General features: G+C 46.4%; 1 protein-coding gene across 1 annotated transcript; it reads left to right on the forward strand.

Annotated features, from left to right (window-relative positions):
- Window positions 1-83: 83 nt before the first annotated feature.
- On the forward strand, window positions 84-15,232 carry LOC115117657 (minor histocompatibility antigen H13-like). The gene is made up of 12 exons (XM_029646148.2): window positions 84-445; window positions 2,315-2,413; window positions 3,388-3,470; window positions 3,584-3,672; window positions 3,772-3,857; window positions 4,539-4,664; window positions 5,009-5,066; window positions 8,575-8,658; window positions 8,835-8,871; window positions 9,505-9,607; window positions 9,699-9,784; window positions 13,974-15,232. The coding sequence occupies exons 1-12, from the start codon at window positions 218-220 to the stop codon at window positions 14,044-14,046; spliced, it is 1,152 nt and encodes a 383-aa protein (XP_029502008.1). The 5' UTR covers window positions 84-217; the 3' UTR covers window positions 14,047-15,232.
- Window positions 15,233-16,422: the final 1,190 nt, after the last annotated feature.

Raw genomic sequence — 16,422 nt, forward strand, 5'->3', positions numbered from 1 at the left:
GACCTGTCTACTCAAACCATCCAGACCACTGGGCGGCAGTAAGTACGGGTTTGAAACGATAGTGACAAGTGAACTAACAAGGAAGAGGCTTGTCAATTGCCAGAGTTAGGAAACGTGGCCTTAGCAAAGGGGAGTCCAACATTAATAGAAACAAGCTGTTTTGATAGGCGGCAAATAGCGTACAAGACTCTGTTGGGTTGGTGGACAACTTGCAAACATGGCCGATGTTAATCAAGGATCGGTCTTACCTAGCGAAACTTCACCTCCAGCTCTGGACGGACTGAATGCAACCGACTCCAATGGTACCGACGCTGTCAACGCGACAGTGGCCAAGTTTGTGGCGACACCGGAGGGAACAGCACTGGCATATGGCAGCCTTGTGTTCATGGCTCTGTTGCCTATCTTCTTCGGTGCGCTGCGGTCCGTCAGCTGCGGCAAAAGCAAGGTAATGTTAACATGCCATTTTACAAGTAAGTGCCTAGGTAGATTACTCAGCTAGCTAGGTTCCCACTGTTGGCTAACTGTTGGGCCGTAAAAGGAGGCAATGATCCTCATTCACCCGTCAGTCTGTCCAGTGTCCCACCCAGGTACACGTATCGAGAAACACTAGCCAGCTGTCACTCACATTCCACAATCAGTGTTTGTTCCATATCCAGACCAGTATGATGTAGCGAGACAGCCAGTTATCTAATCATGTTTAGGGAACTGGCCGGCCTTGACTGGGGCGATCAATGCACCATATATTCATCTTATTTGCCTGGTAGTTTACTCACATAACTAGATTGGTTTATTGTTGACAGTAGCCAATACATTTTTTTTTATCATGACAGTGACTAGTTGGCAAGATGTTTTTCAAATCATTTCAACCAGGAAGGAGGGTGTTACTGACAAGTCTTGTACACATCTCAATCACCTGCTACAAGGTTCAGGGAATTTTGTTCTGGCGTGTGCATAATCTGGATAGGTTTTAGGTAACATGAACTCTTAACATTGTTTCAAAGTTAAATTCTAGCTTTTTTCTTTAAGGCCCCTGGGCTCAATGTATAGTAGGAATATGCTAATCATAGTTTGTCTGAACTACACGTGTCCTTACTGCCATCACTTCTGGTCTTTCAGTCGGTGGGTGGAGGGAAACCTATGATGCACGACCTGGTTGTCTGATGACATGACCGATTAGAGAGGACAGGCTTTTTGAGTGGCGTGAAACTAAACTAGCGACTTTTTTTCTGGTGGTGTGGTTAACTAACTTGCACTCTGCTAAAGAGCGTTTCATGTGTGGTGTTGACTTGTGGTTGGTTGCTGCCTCATCCAGAATCTAGCCTGACGCTTACTATAGATTACTTACTATACTCTTGCAATATACTCCGCTAATGACTTTCTGTGCACTTATTTCGTCCTTAGGTTGCTGGAGAAAATGGTTGTGATTATGAGTACAGAGTGAGTATTAGAACTGATGATCAGAACAGTCAGATTTGTATTATTCTGACACATTGTTCGTGGCAATCTGGAAGATGCTTCATGACTGTGTCTATGCGTGTATGTTTCCCATCTGTGTGTGTGTGAAATCATTCTGGTTATTAGGCACCGAGTGTCAAGGTGTGGGCCTCATTGTCCTGCTTTGCCCATAATCAATGAGGATGTGGGTCTGTTTGGTGTACAGGTAAAGGCCCCTGGACCAGAATCCCACTGAACGCGGTGGGTGTACGCTGATAAGGTTCAATGACTGTGCTATAGAAGAAACTGGCACAGATGGTGATAAGTCAAAGGCCTCTAGTATTTTACTGGAGATGAGGTCTTTAGAGTTGGATGGAATTAATCGCTCGCCCGTTGCAGTCCTGTCTTGTTCCTTGCTGCTCATCGCACCACATTGACCCATTTTAATTATATTCCCTGTGCAGATTTGCTCATTTCATTCAGTTAGGCCTCTCTCTAGTGGGACACGAACATGTAACCTGCTTGAGTTTGTCAGTCACCTAACTACTACTTTTGTGATGAATTAGTCTGTGATGTGATGAAACAAAGATTGTCTCTAAAAACAGTCTATTCTAGTGCTTTCTCTTTTGAAGTGGAACTTTAACAGTCATTTTTTTCCCTGGATCAAAATGGGGCTCATAGGTGGTAGGCCCTCCTGTTGGCCGTCGCAGTGACATTTAGCTGTTTTTACAGCTAATTAACAGCTATTCTACACATTTGACAAAGGCAACCCCCCCCCCCAATGTATGTTGATTATTTTGTGTGTTTTTGAAGGAACTTAGGAAGAAGTGTGCTGCTTATGCTTGTCCACTCGCATCAACACTTGTTTCTCTCTCCCCAGAACTCCTCAGACATGCCAGAGACCATCACAGGCAGAGATGCTGCACGGTTCCCCATCATTGCCAGCTGCACCCTTTTCGGCCTCTATCTCTTCTTCAAAGTGAGCATCATCACCCCCCCTCATCCCTACATCACTTGTTTTTGTCCTGAATCATTTCCTGCAGTATTACAATGTAACAATCTACTGCTATTCCCTCCAACAATCTCCCACATAGTGCTGTACCTCTGCTTTACCATATTGCCTTTGACTGTGTTTCCTTTGACTGTGTTTCCTTTGACTGTGTTCCCTTTGACTGTGTTCCCTTTGACTGTGTTCCCTTTGACTGTGTTCCCTTTGACTGTGTTCCCTTTGACTGTGTTCCCTTTGACTGTGTTCCCTTTGACTGTGTTCCCTTTGACTGTGTTCCCTTTGACTGTGTTCCCTTTGACTGTGTTCCCTTTGACTGTGTTCCCTTTGACTGTGTTCCCTTTGACTGTGTTCCCTTTGACTGTGTTCCCTTTGACTGTGTTCCCTTTGACTGTGTTTCCCTTTGACTGTGTTTCCCTTTGACTGTGTTTCCCTTTGACTGTTTGACTGTGTTCCCTTTGACTGTGGTCCCTTTGACTGTGGTCCCTTTGACTGTGGTCCCTTTGACTGTGGTCCCTTTTTCCATTTGACTGTGGTCCCTTTGACTGTGGTCCCTTTTTCCCTTTTACTGTGTTCCCTTTTTCCCTTTTACTGTGGTCCCTTTTACTGTGGTCCCTTTTTCCCTTTTACTGTGTTCCCTTTGACTGTGGTCCCTTTGACTGTGGTCCCTTTGACTGTGGTCCCTTTTTCCCTTTGACTGTGGTCCCTTTTTCCCTTTTACTGTTTTCCCTTTTACTGTGTTCCCTTTTTCCCTTTTACTGTGGTCCCTTTTACTGTGGTCCCTTTTACTGTATTTCCTTTTTCCCTTTTACTGTATTCCCTTTTACTGTATTTCCTTTGACTGTATTCCCTTCCAGCTCTCTGATTTAAAGTGAGTGAGACTAGTGCTGGGATACTGTATGTTGTGTCAATGGAGTAGTACTAAATAGTTTTTGTTTCAATCATAGATTTTCTCTCAAGAGTACATCAACTTGCTGCTATCAATGTATTTCTTTGTCCTGGGGATTTTGGCACTGTCTCACACAATGAGGTGAGAGCTTTTGGTTCATCATTTTATTAGGTTCTCCTTTCACTTTATGACATTGGCTATAGCCTGAATGTCTCAACATAATTTGTCCCCCCCCCCCCCCATCTGTCCATTAGTCCTTTCATGAACAGGATCTTCCCTGCCAACATCCCCATCAAGCAGTACCAGCTGCTCTTCACTCAGGGCTCGGGAGAGACCAAAGAAGGTGAGGGGGAAACGGAGTGAGCGCTAGAAGCAGTCATATGGTTAATGCACTGTAAAAGCACATGTTTTAATATGTCACTGATTACCCCCCCCCCAACAGAGATGGTCAACTATGAGTTTGACACCAAGGACATGATCTGCCTGGTCATCAGCACTGTGGTTGGGGTCTGGTACATCCTCAAGAAGGTTAGTTAAAATGTTAGTTAAAATGACAGTATATTACGGTTGTGTGTAAGCCTGTAGTTAGTCCTATACAATTCCCTCCAGTTTAATACTCTTGTGGTTGTGTTCATCTGAGTTTGTCTTAACATATTATTTCTATATGCAATTTAGCAAACTATTGTATCCAAAGAGACCTAGTCATGTGTGCATACATTTTACATATGGTTCCTAGTCTTCTGTGTGTGGGTGTTGTGTATGTTCTTCTTTGAACGTGTTCTTGGGTTCTCCTTTGAACGTGTTCTTGGGTTCTCCTTTGAACGTGTTCTTGGGTTCTCCTTTGAACGTGTTCTTGGGTTCTCCTTTGAACGTGTTCTTGGGTTCTCCTTTGAACGTGTTCTTTGGTTCTCCTTTGAACGTGTTCTTTGGTTCTCCTTTGAACGTGTTCTTTGGTTCTCCTTTGAACGTGTTCTTGGGTTCTCCTTTGAACGTGTTCTTGGGTTCTCCTTTGAACGTGTTCTTGGGTTCTCCTTTGAACGTGTTCTTGGGTTCTCCTTTGAACGTGTTCTTGGGTTCTCCTTTGAACGTGTTCTTGGGTTCTCCTTTGAACGTGTTCTTGGGTTCTCCTTTACATTTACATTTAAGTCATTTAGCAGACGCTCTTATCCAGAGCGACTTACTTTGAACGTGTTCTTTGGTTCTTCCCAGCACTGGATTGCCAACAACCTCTTTGGCCTGGCATTCGCACTGAATGGGGTGGAGCTTCTGCACCTGAACAACATCAGTACTGGCTGTATCCTGCTGGGGGGGCTGTTTGTGTATGATGTCTTCTGGGTAAGTCTACCACATCACCCCAATACTGTACTACCAGTTTATAGCCCATTCGGGGTTTACTACAAAGCAGGATCAATGAGTTATCCAGCTACTTTGATAAACAACTATTGATGTTCAGGTTCATTAAGAAAGCTGAACTTTGGTATGTGTTTTTGGTTGAGTCAATTAGACCATGCCAATTTCAAGTTTATCTTAAATATCTCGATTGCTAGATAGCCATCTACCTTGTTTAAGCATTTGGATTACTCATTGATTCTGCTTTGTAGTAAACCTCTCGGGCCCTGCCAAAGCGTTAAGCTGGGTGTATTGACTCACTTGAATAAACACAACCGTTATCCCTATAGGTATTTGGCACCAATGTCATGGTTACTGTGGCCAAGTCATTCGAGGCACCCATTAAGTGTGAGTAAAGAGATGTTTTTCCCCCCTGTATGTTGTAAAGTCAATGCAGTCAATATTTTATAGACTGTATTTCATGTTTAACTTTAACGAGTGCTATGTAAATCTCTGTTAGCCATACGCTGCTTGTGACTGCTTGTGAAAAGCTGCATCTATCAAACCAAAGGTGTGGACTAAGTGAAATGATTACGGGCCCTTCCCAGCAAAGCAGAGAGAAGGGAAGTAAAGGGAAATTGTAACGTGTAATAATAGATACGCGATGAGTCACGTTAACTTGGCTGTATATACGGTTGAAGTGGGAAGTTTACGTACACCTTATCCAAATACATTTAAACTCAGTTTTACACAATTCCTGACATTTAAGAATGTGAATTGTCAGAATAATAGTAGAGCGAATTATTTATTTCAGCTTTTATTTCTTTCATCACATTCCCAGTGGGTCAGAAGTTTACATGCACTCAATTAGTATTTGGTAGCATTGCCTTTAAATTGTTTAACTTGGGTCAAACGTTTTGGGTAGCCTTCCACAAGCTTCCCGCAATAATTTGGGTGAATTTTAGCCCATTCCTCCTTACTCGTGCACACTTTTCCAGTTCTGCCCACAAATGTTCTACAGGATAAAGGTCAGGGCTTTGTGATGGCCACTCTAATACTTTGACTTTGTTGTCCTTAAGCCATTTTGCCACAACTTTGGAAGTATGCTTGTATATTTTGGAAGACCCATTTGTGACCAAGATTTAACTTCTTGACTGATGTCTTGAGCTGTTTCTTCAATATATCCACACACTTTTACTTCCTCATGGTATCTGTACTAACTATTTATCAGTCTTATGGCTTGTTGGTAGAAGCTGTTCAGGGTCTTGTTGGTTTCTGGACTTGGTGCTTCAGTGCCGCTGTCAGTGTGGTAGCAAAGAGAAGTCTGACTTGGGTGGTTGGAGTCAAACCATTTTTAGGGCCTTCCTCTGACACCGCCTGGCGTCAAGGTCCTGGACTGCAGGGAGCTGGGCCCCAGTGACGTACTGGGCCGTAATGCAATACCCTCTAGCGCCATGCATTCAAATGCCAAGCAGTTGGCACACCAAGTGGTGATGCAGCCAGTCAAGATGCTTTCGATGGTGCAGCTGCCCATGCCACATCTTTTCATCCTCCTCAGTGGGAAGAGGAGTTGTTGTGCCCTCTTCACGACTGTTATGTTTGGATTATGAGATATCCTTAGTGACGTGGACACCGGGAACTTGAAACACTCCATTACAGCCCCATCGATGTGAATGACGCTCGCCCCTCCGTTTCCTGTGGTACACGATCAGCTCCTTTGTCTTGCGAGATAGGTTGTTGTCCTGGCACCACACTTGCAGGTCTCTGAGCTCCTCCCTGTAGGCTTTCTCATTGTCGGTGATCAGGCCTACCACCGTCGTGTTGTCAGGAAAACTTAATGATGGTGTTGGAGTCGTGTGCGCCACGCTGTCGTGGGTGAACAGGGAGTACAGAATGGGACTGAGCATGCACCCCTGAGGTGTTCCCTGAGTTGAGGGTGAGCTTTGCGGATGTGTTGTTGCCTACCCTGTCTGGAAGTCCAGGATCCAGTTGCAGAGGGAGGTGTTCAGTCCCAGGGTCCTTAGCTTAGTGATGAGCTTGCAGGGCACTATGGTGTTGAATGCTGAGCTGTAGTCAATGAACAGCATTCTCATGTAGGTGTTCCTTTTGTCCAGGTGGGAAAGGGCAGTATGGAGTGCAATACAAATCTTTCGATCTATTGGGGTAGTATGCGAATTGGATTGGGTCAGGGATAATGATGGTGTGTCATGACCAGTCTTTCAAAGCATTTCATGTCTACAAATGTGAGTGCTACGGAGCGATAGTAATTTAGGCAGGTTACCTTGGTGTTCTTGGGCACAGGGACTAGGGTGGTCTGCTTGAATCAACATGTAGTTATTAGACTGAGTCAGGGAGAGGTTGAAAATGTCAGTGAAGTCACTTGTCAGCGGGTGCTTGGAGTTCACGTCTCGGTAATCCGTCTGGCCCTGTTGTCTTGTGAATGTTAACTTATTTAAAGGGCTTACTCAGATCGTCTACAGAGGGCGTGATCACACAGTTGTCCGGAACAGCTGGTGCTCTCATGCATCATTCAGTGTTGCTTGCCTCGAAGCGAGGATAGAAGGCATTTAGCTCATCTAGTAGGCTCACGTCAGTTGGCAGCTCGCAGCTGGTTTTCCTTTTGTAGTCCTTGATAGTTTGCTAGCCCAGCCACATGCGATGCTCGTCGGAGCCAGTGTAGTAGAATTCAATCATAGTCCTGTATTGACGCTTTGCCTGTTTGACGGGTGTAGCAGGATTTCTTAAGTGTCCGGGTTAGTGTTTAACTACTTGAAAGTGGCAGCTCTACCCTTTAGCACAGTGCGGATGTTGCATGTAATCCATGGCTTCTGGTTGTGATCTGTACGTACGGTCACTGTGGTGATGTTGTCGACAAACTAAAGAAGCCCGTGACTGATGTGGGAACCTCCAATGTCATCGGATGAGTCCCAGAATAATATTCTAGTCTGTGTTCTGGGAAACAGTCCTGTAGCTTAGCATAAAAGTCCTGTAGCTTAGCATAACAGTCCTGTAGCTTAGAATCTGTTTGGACCACTTCCATATTGGGTGCATCACTGGTACTTCATGTTTTAAGATTTTGCTTGTTAGCAGGAATCAGGAGGATGGAGTTATGATCAGATTTGCCAAATGGATGGTGAGGGAGAGCTTTGTATGGGTCTCTGTGATGCAAAGGTGATCGAGATTTTTAAAAAATTTAAAAAATATTATTATTTTTTTCCCGCTTCTAGTTGCACAGGTGACATGCTGGTAGAATTTAGGTCAGACGGATATCAGTTTTCTAGGAGCGCCGCCTCTGGATGAGCATTTTCTTGTTCGCTTATGGCCTTTAATATCTGGTTGAGTGTTGTCTCGGTGACCGTATCGTTTTGTGGCGGTTAATAGATAACTCTCTTGGTAAATAGTATGGTCTACAGCTTATCATGAGGTATTCTAACTCGGAAGGGCAGAACCTTGAGGCTTCCTTAATATTAGAGATTACGCACCAGCTGTTAACAGACAGCCACAGCACTCCTCTTGTGCTTAGGTCTGCCTTTTTATATTGCCTTTCTCTTCCGAGTGTCGGAATTAAAGCCTGGTCCGGGGTGAACCGTATGTCCTGTGCAGAAGTAGAAATCTTCATCCAAATTCTAAGTTGATGTCCAGAGGCTCTTTTTTTTGTGTCAGAGGGAACACTGGCTGAAAAATGAGGTCCAAATAAAGTTAAGCTCAGCGCAAAAGAAACCCAGACAAAATGGCCGAATTGGTCAGGAGCCCATAAAACATCCGCTGTGCATTCCAGCTCCATTTTAATACCCATGCCTGTTACTGTGTGTGTGCTCGTCTATTGGTCTCTGTAATCAGATCACATCTGACCACACAGTGACAGCCATTTTTTTCCCCCTCTCTCTCTCTCTCCCTTCTCTTCTGTCCATCTCAGTGGTGTTTCCCCAGGACCTGCTGGAGAAGGGTCTGGGTGCCAGTCAATTTGCAATGCTGGGGCTGGGAGATATTGTCATTCCAGGCAAGTAAAACATCCTCTTCCCTCAACAGTAGCGTCTAATTTTACATACCAATGGGCTTGTCACATCCACTAGATAATGGTAGTACTTCAGCATTAGATCCACCTCCAGTACACCTTATTTTCTTCTGATAGCGCTGCCCACTCTGTTAATGTTAATATTACATGTTGTTTTTCAGGTATCTTCATTGCTTTACTTCTCCGCTTTGATGTCAGGTGAGCTCTAACTCTTTTCTATCATGGCCCATATCCTCCCTCTCCTTACCTGTCGTGTGTAATGTTCTGTCTGCTCCCTCCAGTCTAAAGAACATGGCCCATATCCTCCCTCTCCTTACCTGTCATGTATTTTATGTTCTGTCTAAAGAACATGGCCCATATCCTCCCTCTCCTTACCTGTCATGTATTTTATGTTCTGTCTGCTCCCTCCAGTCTAAAGAACATGGCCCATATCCTCCCTCTCCCTACCTGTCATGTATTTTATGTTCTGTCTAAAGAACATGGCCCATATCCTCCCTCTCCCTACCTGTCATGTATTTTATGTTCTGTCTAAAGAACATGGCCCATATCCTCCCTCTCCTTACCTGTCATGTGTTTTATGTTCTGTCTAAAGAACATGGCCCATATCCTCCCTCTCCTTACCTGTCATGTGTTTTATGTTCTGTCTAAAGAACATGGCCCATATCCTCCCTCTCCCTACCTGTCATGTATTTTATGTTCTGTCTAAAGAACATGGCCCATATCCTCCCTCTCCTTACCTGTCATGTGTTTTATGTTCTGTCTAAAGAACATGGCCCATATCCTCCCTCTCCTTACCTGTCATGTATTTTATGTTCTGTCTGCTCCCTCCAGTCTAAAGAAGAACACCAGGACCTACTTCCACACCAGCTTCCTGGCCTACATCTTTGGCCTGGGCCTGACCATCTGGGTCATGCACACCTTTAAACACGCCCAGGTGAGAGGCACTGATTCCCAGGTTAAAGGCTCACCTTTATGTCGACTTGGCTGGTACCAACTGGTTGTCTTGTCTCTCTCTTCCTTCCCAGCCTGCCTTGCTGTACCTGGTCCCAGCCTGTATTGGATTCCCATTGGTTGTAGCTCTGTTGAAAGGAGAACTGACTGAGATGTTCAGGTAATAACACCTTCCCTGTTTCCATCATGACATTTATTTTATCAGCCAAGCTCACGCGTCAGTCTCATCACCAGGGGTAGTGAACATTTGGCCTGTTTCAATTCAAATCATTCACCGTGCAGCACCAGATGGCGCTATTGGTTGCCTGTCTCTTAGCTTGACACATTTTTACTATCTTCACTCATCATAAAATTGTTCCTCCAGACTCAAAGATAATTTACATGATTACAACGATATTTTTTATTTGACATTTTTTTACTTATTTTTATTTTTTAAGTTTTTAAAGCATTGTTGGTTAAGGGCTTGTAAGTAAGCAGGACACTAAGGTCTACTACACCTGTTGTATTCAGCAGTACACTGTAAGGTCTACTACACCTGTTGTATTCAGCAGGACACTGTAAGGTCTACTACACCTGTTGTATTCAGCAGTACACTGTAAGGTCTACTACACCTGTTGTATTCAGCGGTACACTGTAAGGTCTACTACACCTGTTGTATTCAGCGGTACACTAAGGTCTACTACACCTGTTGTATTCAGCAGTACACTGTAAGGTCTACTACACCTGTTGTATTCAGCAGTACACTGTAAGGTCTACTACACCTGTTGTATTCAGCAGTACACTGTATGGTCTACTACACCTGTTGTATTCAGCAGTACACTGTATGGTCTACTACACCTGTTGTATTCAGCAGTACACTGTATGGTCTACTACACCTGTTGTATTCAGCAGTACACTGTATGGTCTACTACACCTGTTGTATTCGGCAGTACACTAAGGTCTACTACACCTGTTGTATTCAGCATGTGACAAATAACATTTGATTTGATATCAATCCTCCTATCCAGTGCTTCTTGGAGTGTTGTGTGTTATGTAAATGCAGCTACTGGTTCAGGGCCTTGGCCCGCTAGCTCCTACTCTCGGCCCGCTAGCACCTACTCTCGGCCCGCTAGCTCCTACTCTGGGCCCTCTAGCTCCTACGCTCGGCCCGCTAGCTCCTACGCTCGGCCCGCTAGCTCCTACGCTCGGCCCGCTAGCTCCTACTCTGGGCCCGCTAGCTCCTACTCTGGGCCCGCTAGCTCCTACTCTGGGCCCGCTAGCTCCTACTCTGGGCCCGCTAGCTCCTACTCTGGGCCCGCTAGCTCCTACTCTCGGCCCGCTAGCTCCTACTCTCGGCCCGCTAGCTCCTACTCTCGCCCGCTAGCCCGCTAGCTCCTACTCTCGGCCCGCTAGCTCCTACTCTCGGCCCGCTAGCTCCTACTCTCGGCCCGCTAGCTGCTAGCTCCTACTCTCGGCCCGCTAGCTCCTACTCTCGGCCCGCTAGTTCCTACTCTCGGCCCGCTAGCACCTACTCTCTGCCCGCTAGCTCCTACTCTCTGCCCGCTAGCTCCTACTCTGGGCCCGCTAGCTCCTACTCTGGGCCCGCTAGCTCCTACTCTGGGCCCGCTAGCTCCTACTCTGGGCCCGCTAGCTCCTACTCTGGGCCCGCTAGCTCCTACTCTGGGCCCGCTAGCTCCTACTCTCGGCCCGCTAGCTCCTACTCTGGGCCCGCTAGCTCCTACTCTGGGCCCGCTAGCTCCTACTCTGGTGCTGCTAGCTCCTACTCTGGTGCTGCTAGCTCCTACTCTGGTGCCACTAGCTCCTACTCTGGTGCCGCTAGCTCCTACTCTGGGCCCGCTAGCTCCTACTCTGGGCCCGCTAGCTCCTACTCTGGGCCCGCTAGCTCCTACTCTGGGCCCGCTAGCTCCTACTACTCTGGGCCCGCTAGCTCCTACTCTGGGCCCGCTAGCTCCTACTCTTGGCCCGCTAGCACCTACTCTCGGCCCGCTAGCTCCTACTCTGGGCCCGCTAGCTCCTACGCTCGGCCCGCTAGCTCCTACGCTCTGCCCGCTAGCTCCTACGCTCTGCCCGCTAGCTCCTACTCTGGGCCCGCTAGCTCCTACTCTGGGCCCGCTAGCTCCTACGCTGGGCCCGCTAGCTCCTACGCTGGGCCCGCTAGCTCCTACGCTGGGCCCGCTAGCTCCTACGCTGGGCCCGCTAGCTCCTACGCTGGGCCCGCTAGCTCCTACGCTGGGCCCGCTAGCTCCTACGCTCGGCCCGCTAGCTCCTACGCTCGGCCCGCTAGCTCCTACGCTCGGCCCGCTAGCTCCTACGCTGGGCCCGCTAGCTCCTACTCTGGGCCCGCTAGCTCCTACTCTGGGCCCGCTAGCTCCTACTCTCGGCCCTGTGGCTGTGGAGGGGTGACTGCTGCCTGTTAGCCATAACAGTCCTTAGACACTCAGCTGGGGCAACCACCTGGGCTGGGGAAGGAGAAGAAACATTCCCCAAACCTCTCCTGCCAGGAATGTGTCCTTGCTTGATAATCACCATGGTAACAACATGTGACCTTGGGGTGGCACAATATGTGGAGAGGCTAACAGACCTGGGTGTCAAAGGTGGCAGTGCCAAGGCTTCGTACCAACTGACAACCTGCCTTGTCAGCTTACTTTTGACTGGTTCTTGTCTGTCTCACTGCTGGTGTCTCGGACTACACCAACTTTATATTCACTCATTCTTTGTTTACTTCTCCTATGTTCAGTCTGACTGGGCAGAGCACCCACCACCTCTCTCTCGGGCATGTCTCCCCATGTCTCTCCTGTCCTGCCACCCCTCTCATCAACCCTGGCTTTCAGTTTCCCTCCGCTTTTAAACCTGATTTCTGTGGACCCCTGGCATTGGCAGATGCAATACCTCTCCTTTGAAAGAAATGCAAATGTCAGGCTTTCACTGAGAAGGGTTCCATATCCAGAGAATGGTTCCTCCTTTTAGTTATCCAGGCCTTGTCTGGTCCAGACATTAATCCCAACCCTTTTAGTTATCCAGGCCTTGTCTGGTCCAGACATTAATCCCAACCCTTTTAGTTATCCAGGCCTTGTCTGGTCCAGACATTAAACCCCCAACCCTTTTAGTTAACCAGGCCTTGTCTGGTCCAGACATTAAACCCAACCCTTTTAGTTATCCAGGCCTTGTCTGGTCCAGACATTAAACCCCCAACCCTTTTAGTTATCCAGGCCTTGTCTGGTCCAGACATTAAACCCCCAACCCTTTTAGTTAACCAGGCCTTGTCTGGTCCAGACATTAAACCCCCAACCCTTTTAGTTAACCAGGCCTTGTCTGGTCCAGACATTAAACCCCCAACCCTTTTAGTTAACCAGGCCTTGTCTGGTCCAGACATTAAACCCAACCCTTTTAGTTATCCAGGCCCTGTCTGGTCCAGACATTAAACCCCCAACCCTTTTAGTTATCCAGGCCCTGTCTGGTCCAGACATTAAACCCCCAACCCTTTTAGTTATCCAGGCCCTGTCTGGTCCAGACATTAAACCCCCAACCCTTTTAGTTATCCAGGCCCTGTCTGGTCCAGACATTAAACCCCCAACCCTTTTAATTATCCAGGCCCTGTCTGGTCCAGACATTAAACCCCCAACCCTTTTAGTTAACCAGGCCTTGTCTGGTCCAGACATTAAACCCCCAACCCTTTTAGTTATCCAGGCCCTGTCTGGTCCAGACATTAAACCCAACCCTTTTAGTTATCCAGGCCCTGTCTGGTCCAGACATTAAACCCCCAACCCTTTTAGTTACCCAGGCCCTGTCTGGTCCAGACATTAAACCCCCAACCCTTTTAGTTATCCTTTTAAACCCAACCCTTTTAGTTATCCAGGCCCTGTCTGGTCCAGACATTAAACCCCCAACCCTTTTAGTTATCCAGGCCCTGTCTGGTCCAGACATTAAACCCCCAACCCTTTTAGTTATCCAGGCCCTGTCTGGTCCAGACATTAAACCCCCAACCCTTTTAGTTATCCAGGCCCTGTCTGGTCCAGACATTAAACCCCCAACCCTTTTAGTTATCCAGGCCCTGTCTGGTCCAGACATTAAACCCCCAACCCTTTTTATCTTAAGTGTTGTGAGTTTCTTTGGTTATGTCTGATTCAGACACCATCAGTCATCTCAAGGGCTGCCGCTGTGACGTGTCTTATCTATTTGTCTGAGTCCCGGGCCAGCATTGGAATCATCGCTCCTCTCCCATTGGTTGTTTTTTGGTATCAGCATGACGCATGTTCATTTGGAATAAATTGTCCCTTAGTGAAATCAACGTTTTTGTTCATCCTTTCCCGGTCTCTGTAAAAACATGTATTTTCTGCCCTTCTTGACAGGTATGAGGAAGTGTCTGCGGAAGATATTGCTGCTAAAGAAGGGACTACACCGGTTGAGAAAAAAGACAAATGACGACCAAGTTCCTACAAGGTCGTCTGTCACTCTCTGGCACCAGGTTCACAGCAGCCCTCCTGTCTGTACACATCCTAGGAGGGTGTTCATGTTTCCCCGGAGTTGTGTGCTGTACAAGGAAGTGGATGATGATTGGGAAATGTTGTAGTTTAAGTGGTTTGTAAAACAGCTTTTTGGTGCCTATGTTTTCGTTCTTGTTTTGTATTTCTTTCCCTTTTGCATTCTCATATTTCTTGTTTTTATTTCATTTGATTCGCCAGTATTTTAAACTCCATATGTTTTACTTTTTTCTTTTTGGGTGAATCTGAGATCACCGGAAGCTGAACATTTTTTAGAAATTGCTCTCGGGATACTCAGATAACAGTGGTCAAGTTTGGTGGTTTAGTTTGGTTTCTGTCCTGTCTTGGTTTGCTAAAGGAATCCCTTCCTCATCGAGAATGAAACGTCATTGGACGATGTGAAGGAGGCTGGAGATGAGTCTACGGTTGTCACACACATGCTTTAGAAGGAGCTTCACCTGTACTACTGTTCTCTGGCCTGGAAGTAGGCCTAAATACCTACCATTCTAAAGGTATAATTGCACCAATTTGGTAGTGCATGTAATTACATGCCGCCTGACTTGTTGGCCAGTGTAAAGGTAATAATCGCTTCGAATTCAGATCAGTGTATTTAAGGAAGTAACTAAACTTGTGTAATCATGATATCACATTTTGATATTTGCTATGACACAATGATATTTCTGAGAGTCTTACTCTGTCATGCTCAGTCATATCCAATCAGAAGAGTGTTATATGGAAATAATATATTAGTTTAGGAGTTGGTTATGTCCCGTGCAGTGACTGAGCTGTACCTGCAGATGGAGACCATGTCGACAGAACCATATCTCCTCAGAGAGAGGAGACCCAGGGGATCAAATGATGGGATTGTTTTGCTTTGATTATGTAGAAGTTCTGTCCTTTTGCAGAATGGAGCCGTGTGTTTCATGCCGGGGAGGGGGGTTGTGTTAGGGATTTAAGATTGAGGAGTTGTGTAGTAATGTGTTTAGGTGAAGTTCAGTAACCCTGTTATCATTTCAAATAAATATACAATTTCTTTTCTCCTATTCTACTTGTGTAATTCAAAGTTTATTATGAGCCTTTGTTTATTTTCAATAAATGTTGGTGTATATCACCGTAGAGAAGCATAACCAATGTGTAGGTCTTTAGTTTTGTGTTGAAGAAGCCACCTACGAGGGTTTTTCTGGTTATTTAGAATAAATTCTACAGGGGAGTGCATTCTGGGCTGTAGGAGGGATCGCGCAGAGAGCACATCTGATGGATGACTCGAGGGAAATTAGGATGTTACAGCGCAGAAAGCATTTAGACCCCTTGACTTATTAAAAATAAATAAATCTACATAATGCCCCAATAATGATGACGTAAAATGATTATTTTTTTTATAAGAAATGTTTGCTAATTTTATAAATAACTGACGTCACATTGACTTAAGTATTCAGACCCTTTACTCAGTACTTTGTTGAAGGACATTTGGCAGTGGTTACAGCATCGGGTCTTGGGTAGGATGCTACAAGCTTGGCACACCTGTATTTGGGGAGTTTCTCCCTTCTCTGCAGATCCTCAAGTTCTGTCAGGTCGGATGGGGAGCGTTGCTGCACAGCCATTTTCAGGTCTCTCGATGTTTGATCAAGGCTCTGGCTGGGCCCCTCAAGGACAGAGACTTGTCCCAAAGCCATTCCTGCATTGTCTTGGCTGTATGCTTAGTGTCATGTCCTTTTGGAAGGTGAACCTTCGCCTCCGTCTGAATTCTTGAACACTCCAGAGCAGATTTTCATCAAGGATCTCTCTGTACTTTGCACTGTTCATCTTTACCTCAATCCTGACAAGTCTCCCATTCCTTACCGCTGAAAAACATCCCCACAGCATGATGCTGCCACCACCATGCTTCACTGTAGGGATGGTGCCACCACCATGCTTCACTGTAGGGATGGTGCCACCACCATGCTTCACTGTAGGGATGGTGCCACCACCACGCTTCACTGTAGGGATGGTTCCAGGTTTCCTCCAGACGTGATGCTTGGCATTCAGGCCAAATAGTTCAATCTGGGTTTCATCAGACCAGAGAATCTTGTTTCTCATGGTCAGACAGTCCATTAGGTGCCCCAAGAGGGCTGTCATGTGCCTTTACTGAGGAGTGGCTTCCGTCTGGCCACTCTACCATAAAGGCCTGGTTGGTGGAGTGCTGCAGAGATAGTTGTCCTTCTGGAAGGGTCACCCATCTCCACAGAGGATCTCTGTGTGACCATCGGGTTCTTTGTCACCTCCCTCAATGTTTTTGGTGATCTTCAATGCTGCAGAAATTGTTGTTGTACCCTTCCCC

The sequence above is a fragment of the Oncorhynchus nerka genome, linkage group LG20, assembly GCF_034236695.1.
Source record: "Oncorhynchus nerka isolate Pitt River linkage group LG20, Oner_Uvic_2.0, whole genome shotgun sequence".
Lineage (NCBI taxonomy): Eukaryota > Metazoa > Chordata > Actinopteri > Salmoniformes > Salmonidae > Oncorhynchus > Oncorhynchus nerka.

Coding starts and splice junctions, on each gene's coding strand:
- LOC115117657 (XM_029646148.2), top strand. CDS start 218: ATGGCCGATGTTAATCAAGGATCGGTCTTACCTAGCGAAACTTCACCT. Junction 3,673..3,771: donor CTCGGGAGAGACCAAAGAAG/GTGAGGGGGAAA, acceptor CCCCCCCAACAG/AGATGGTCAACTATGAGTTT. Junction 3,858..4,538: donor TCTGGTACATCCTCAAGAAG/GTTAGTTAAAAT, acceptor GGTTCTTCCCAG/CACTGGATTGCCAACAACCT.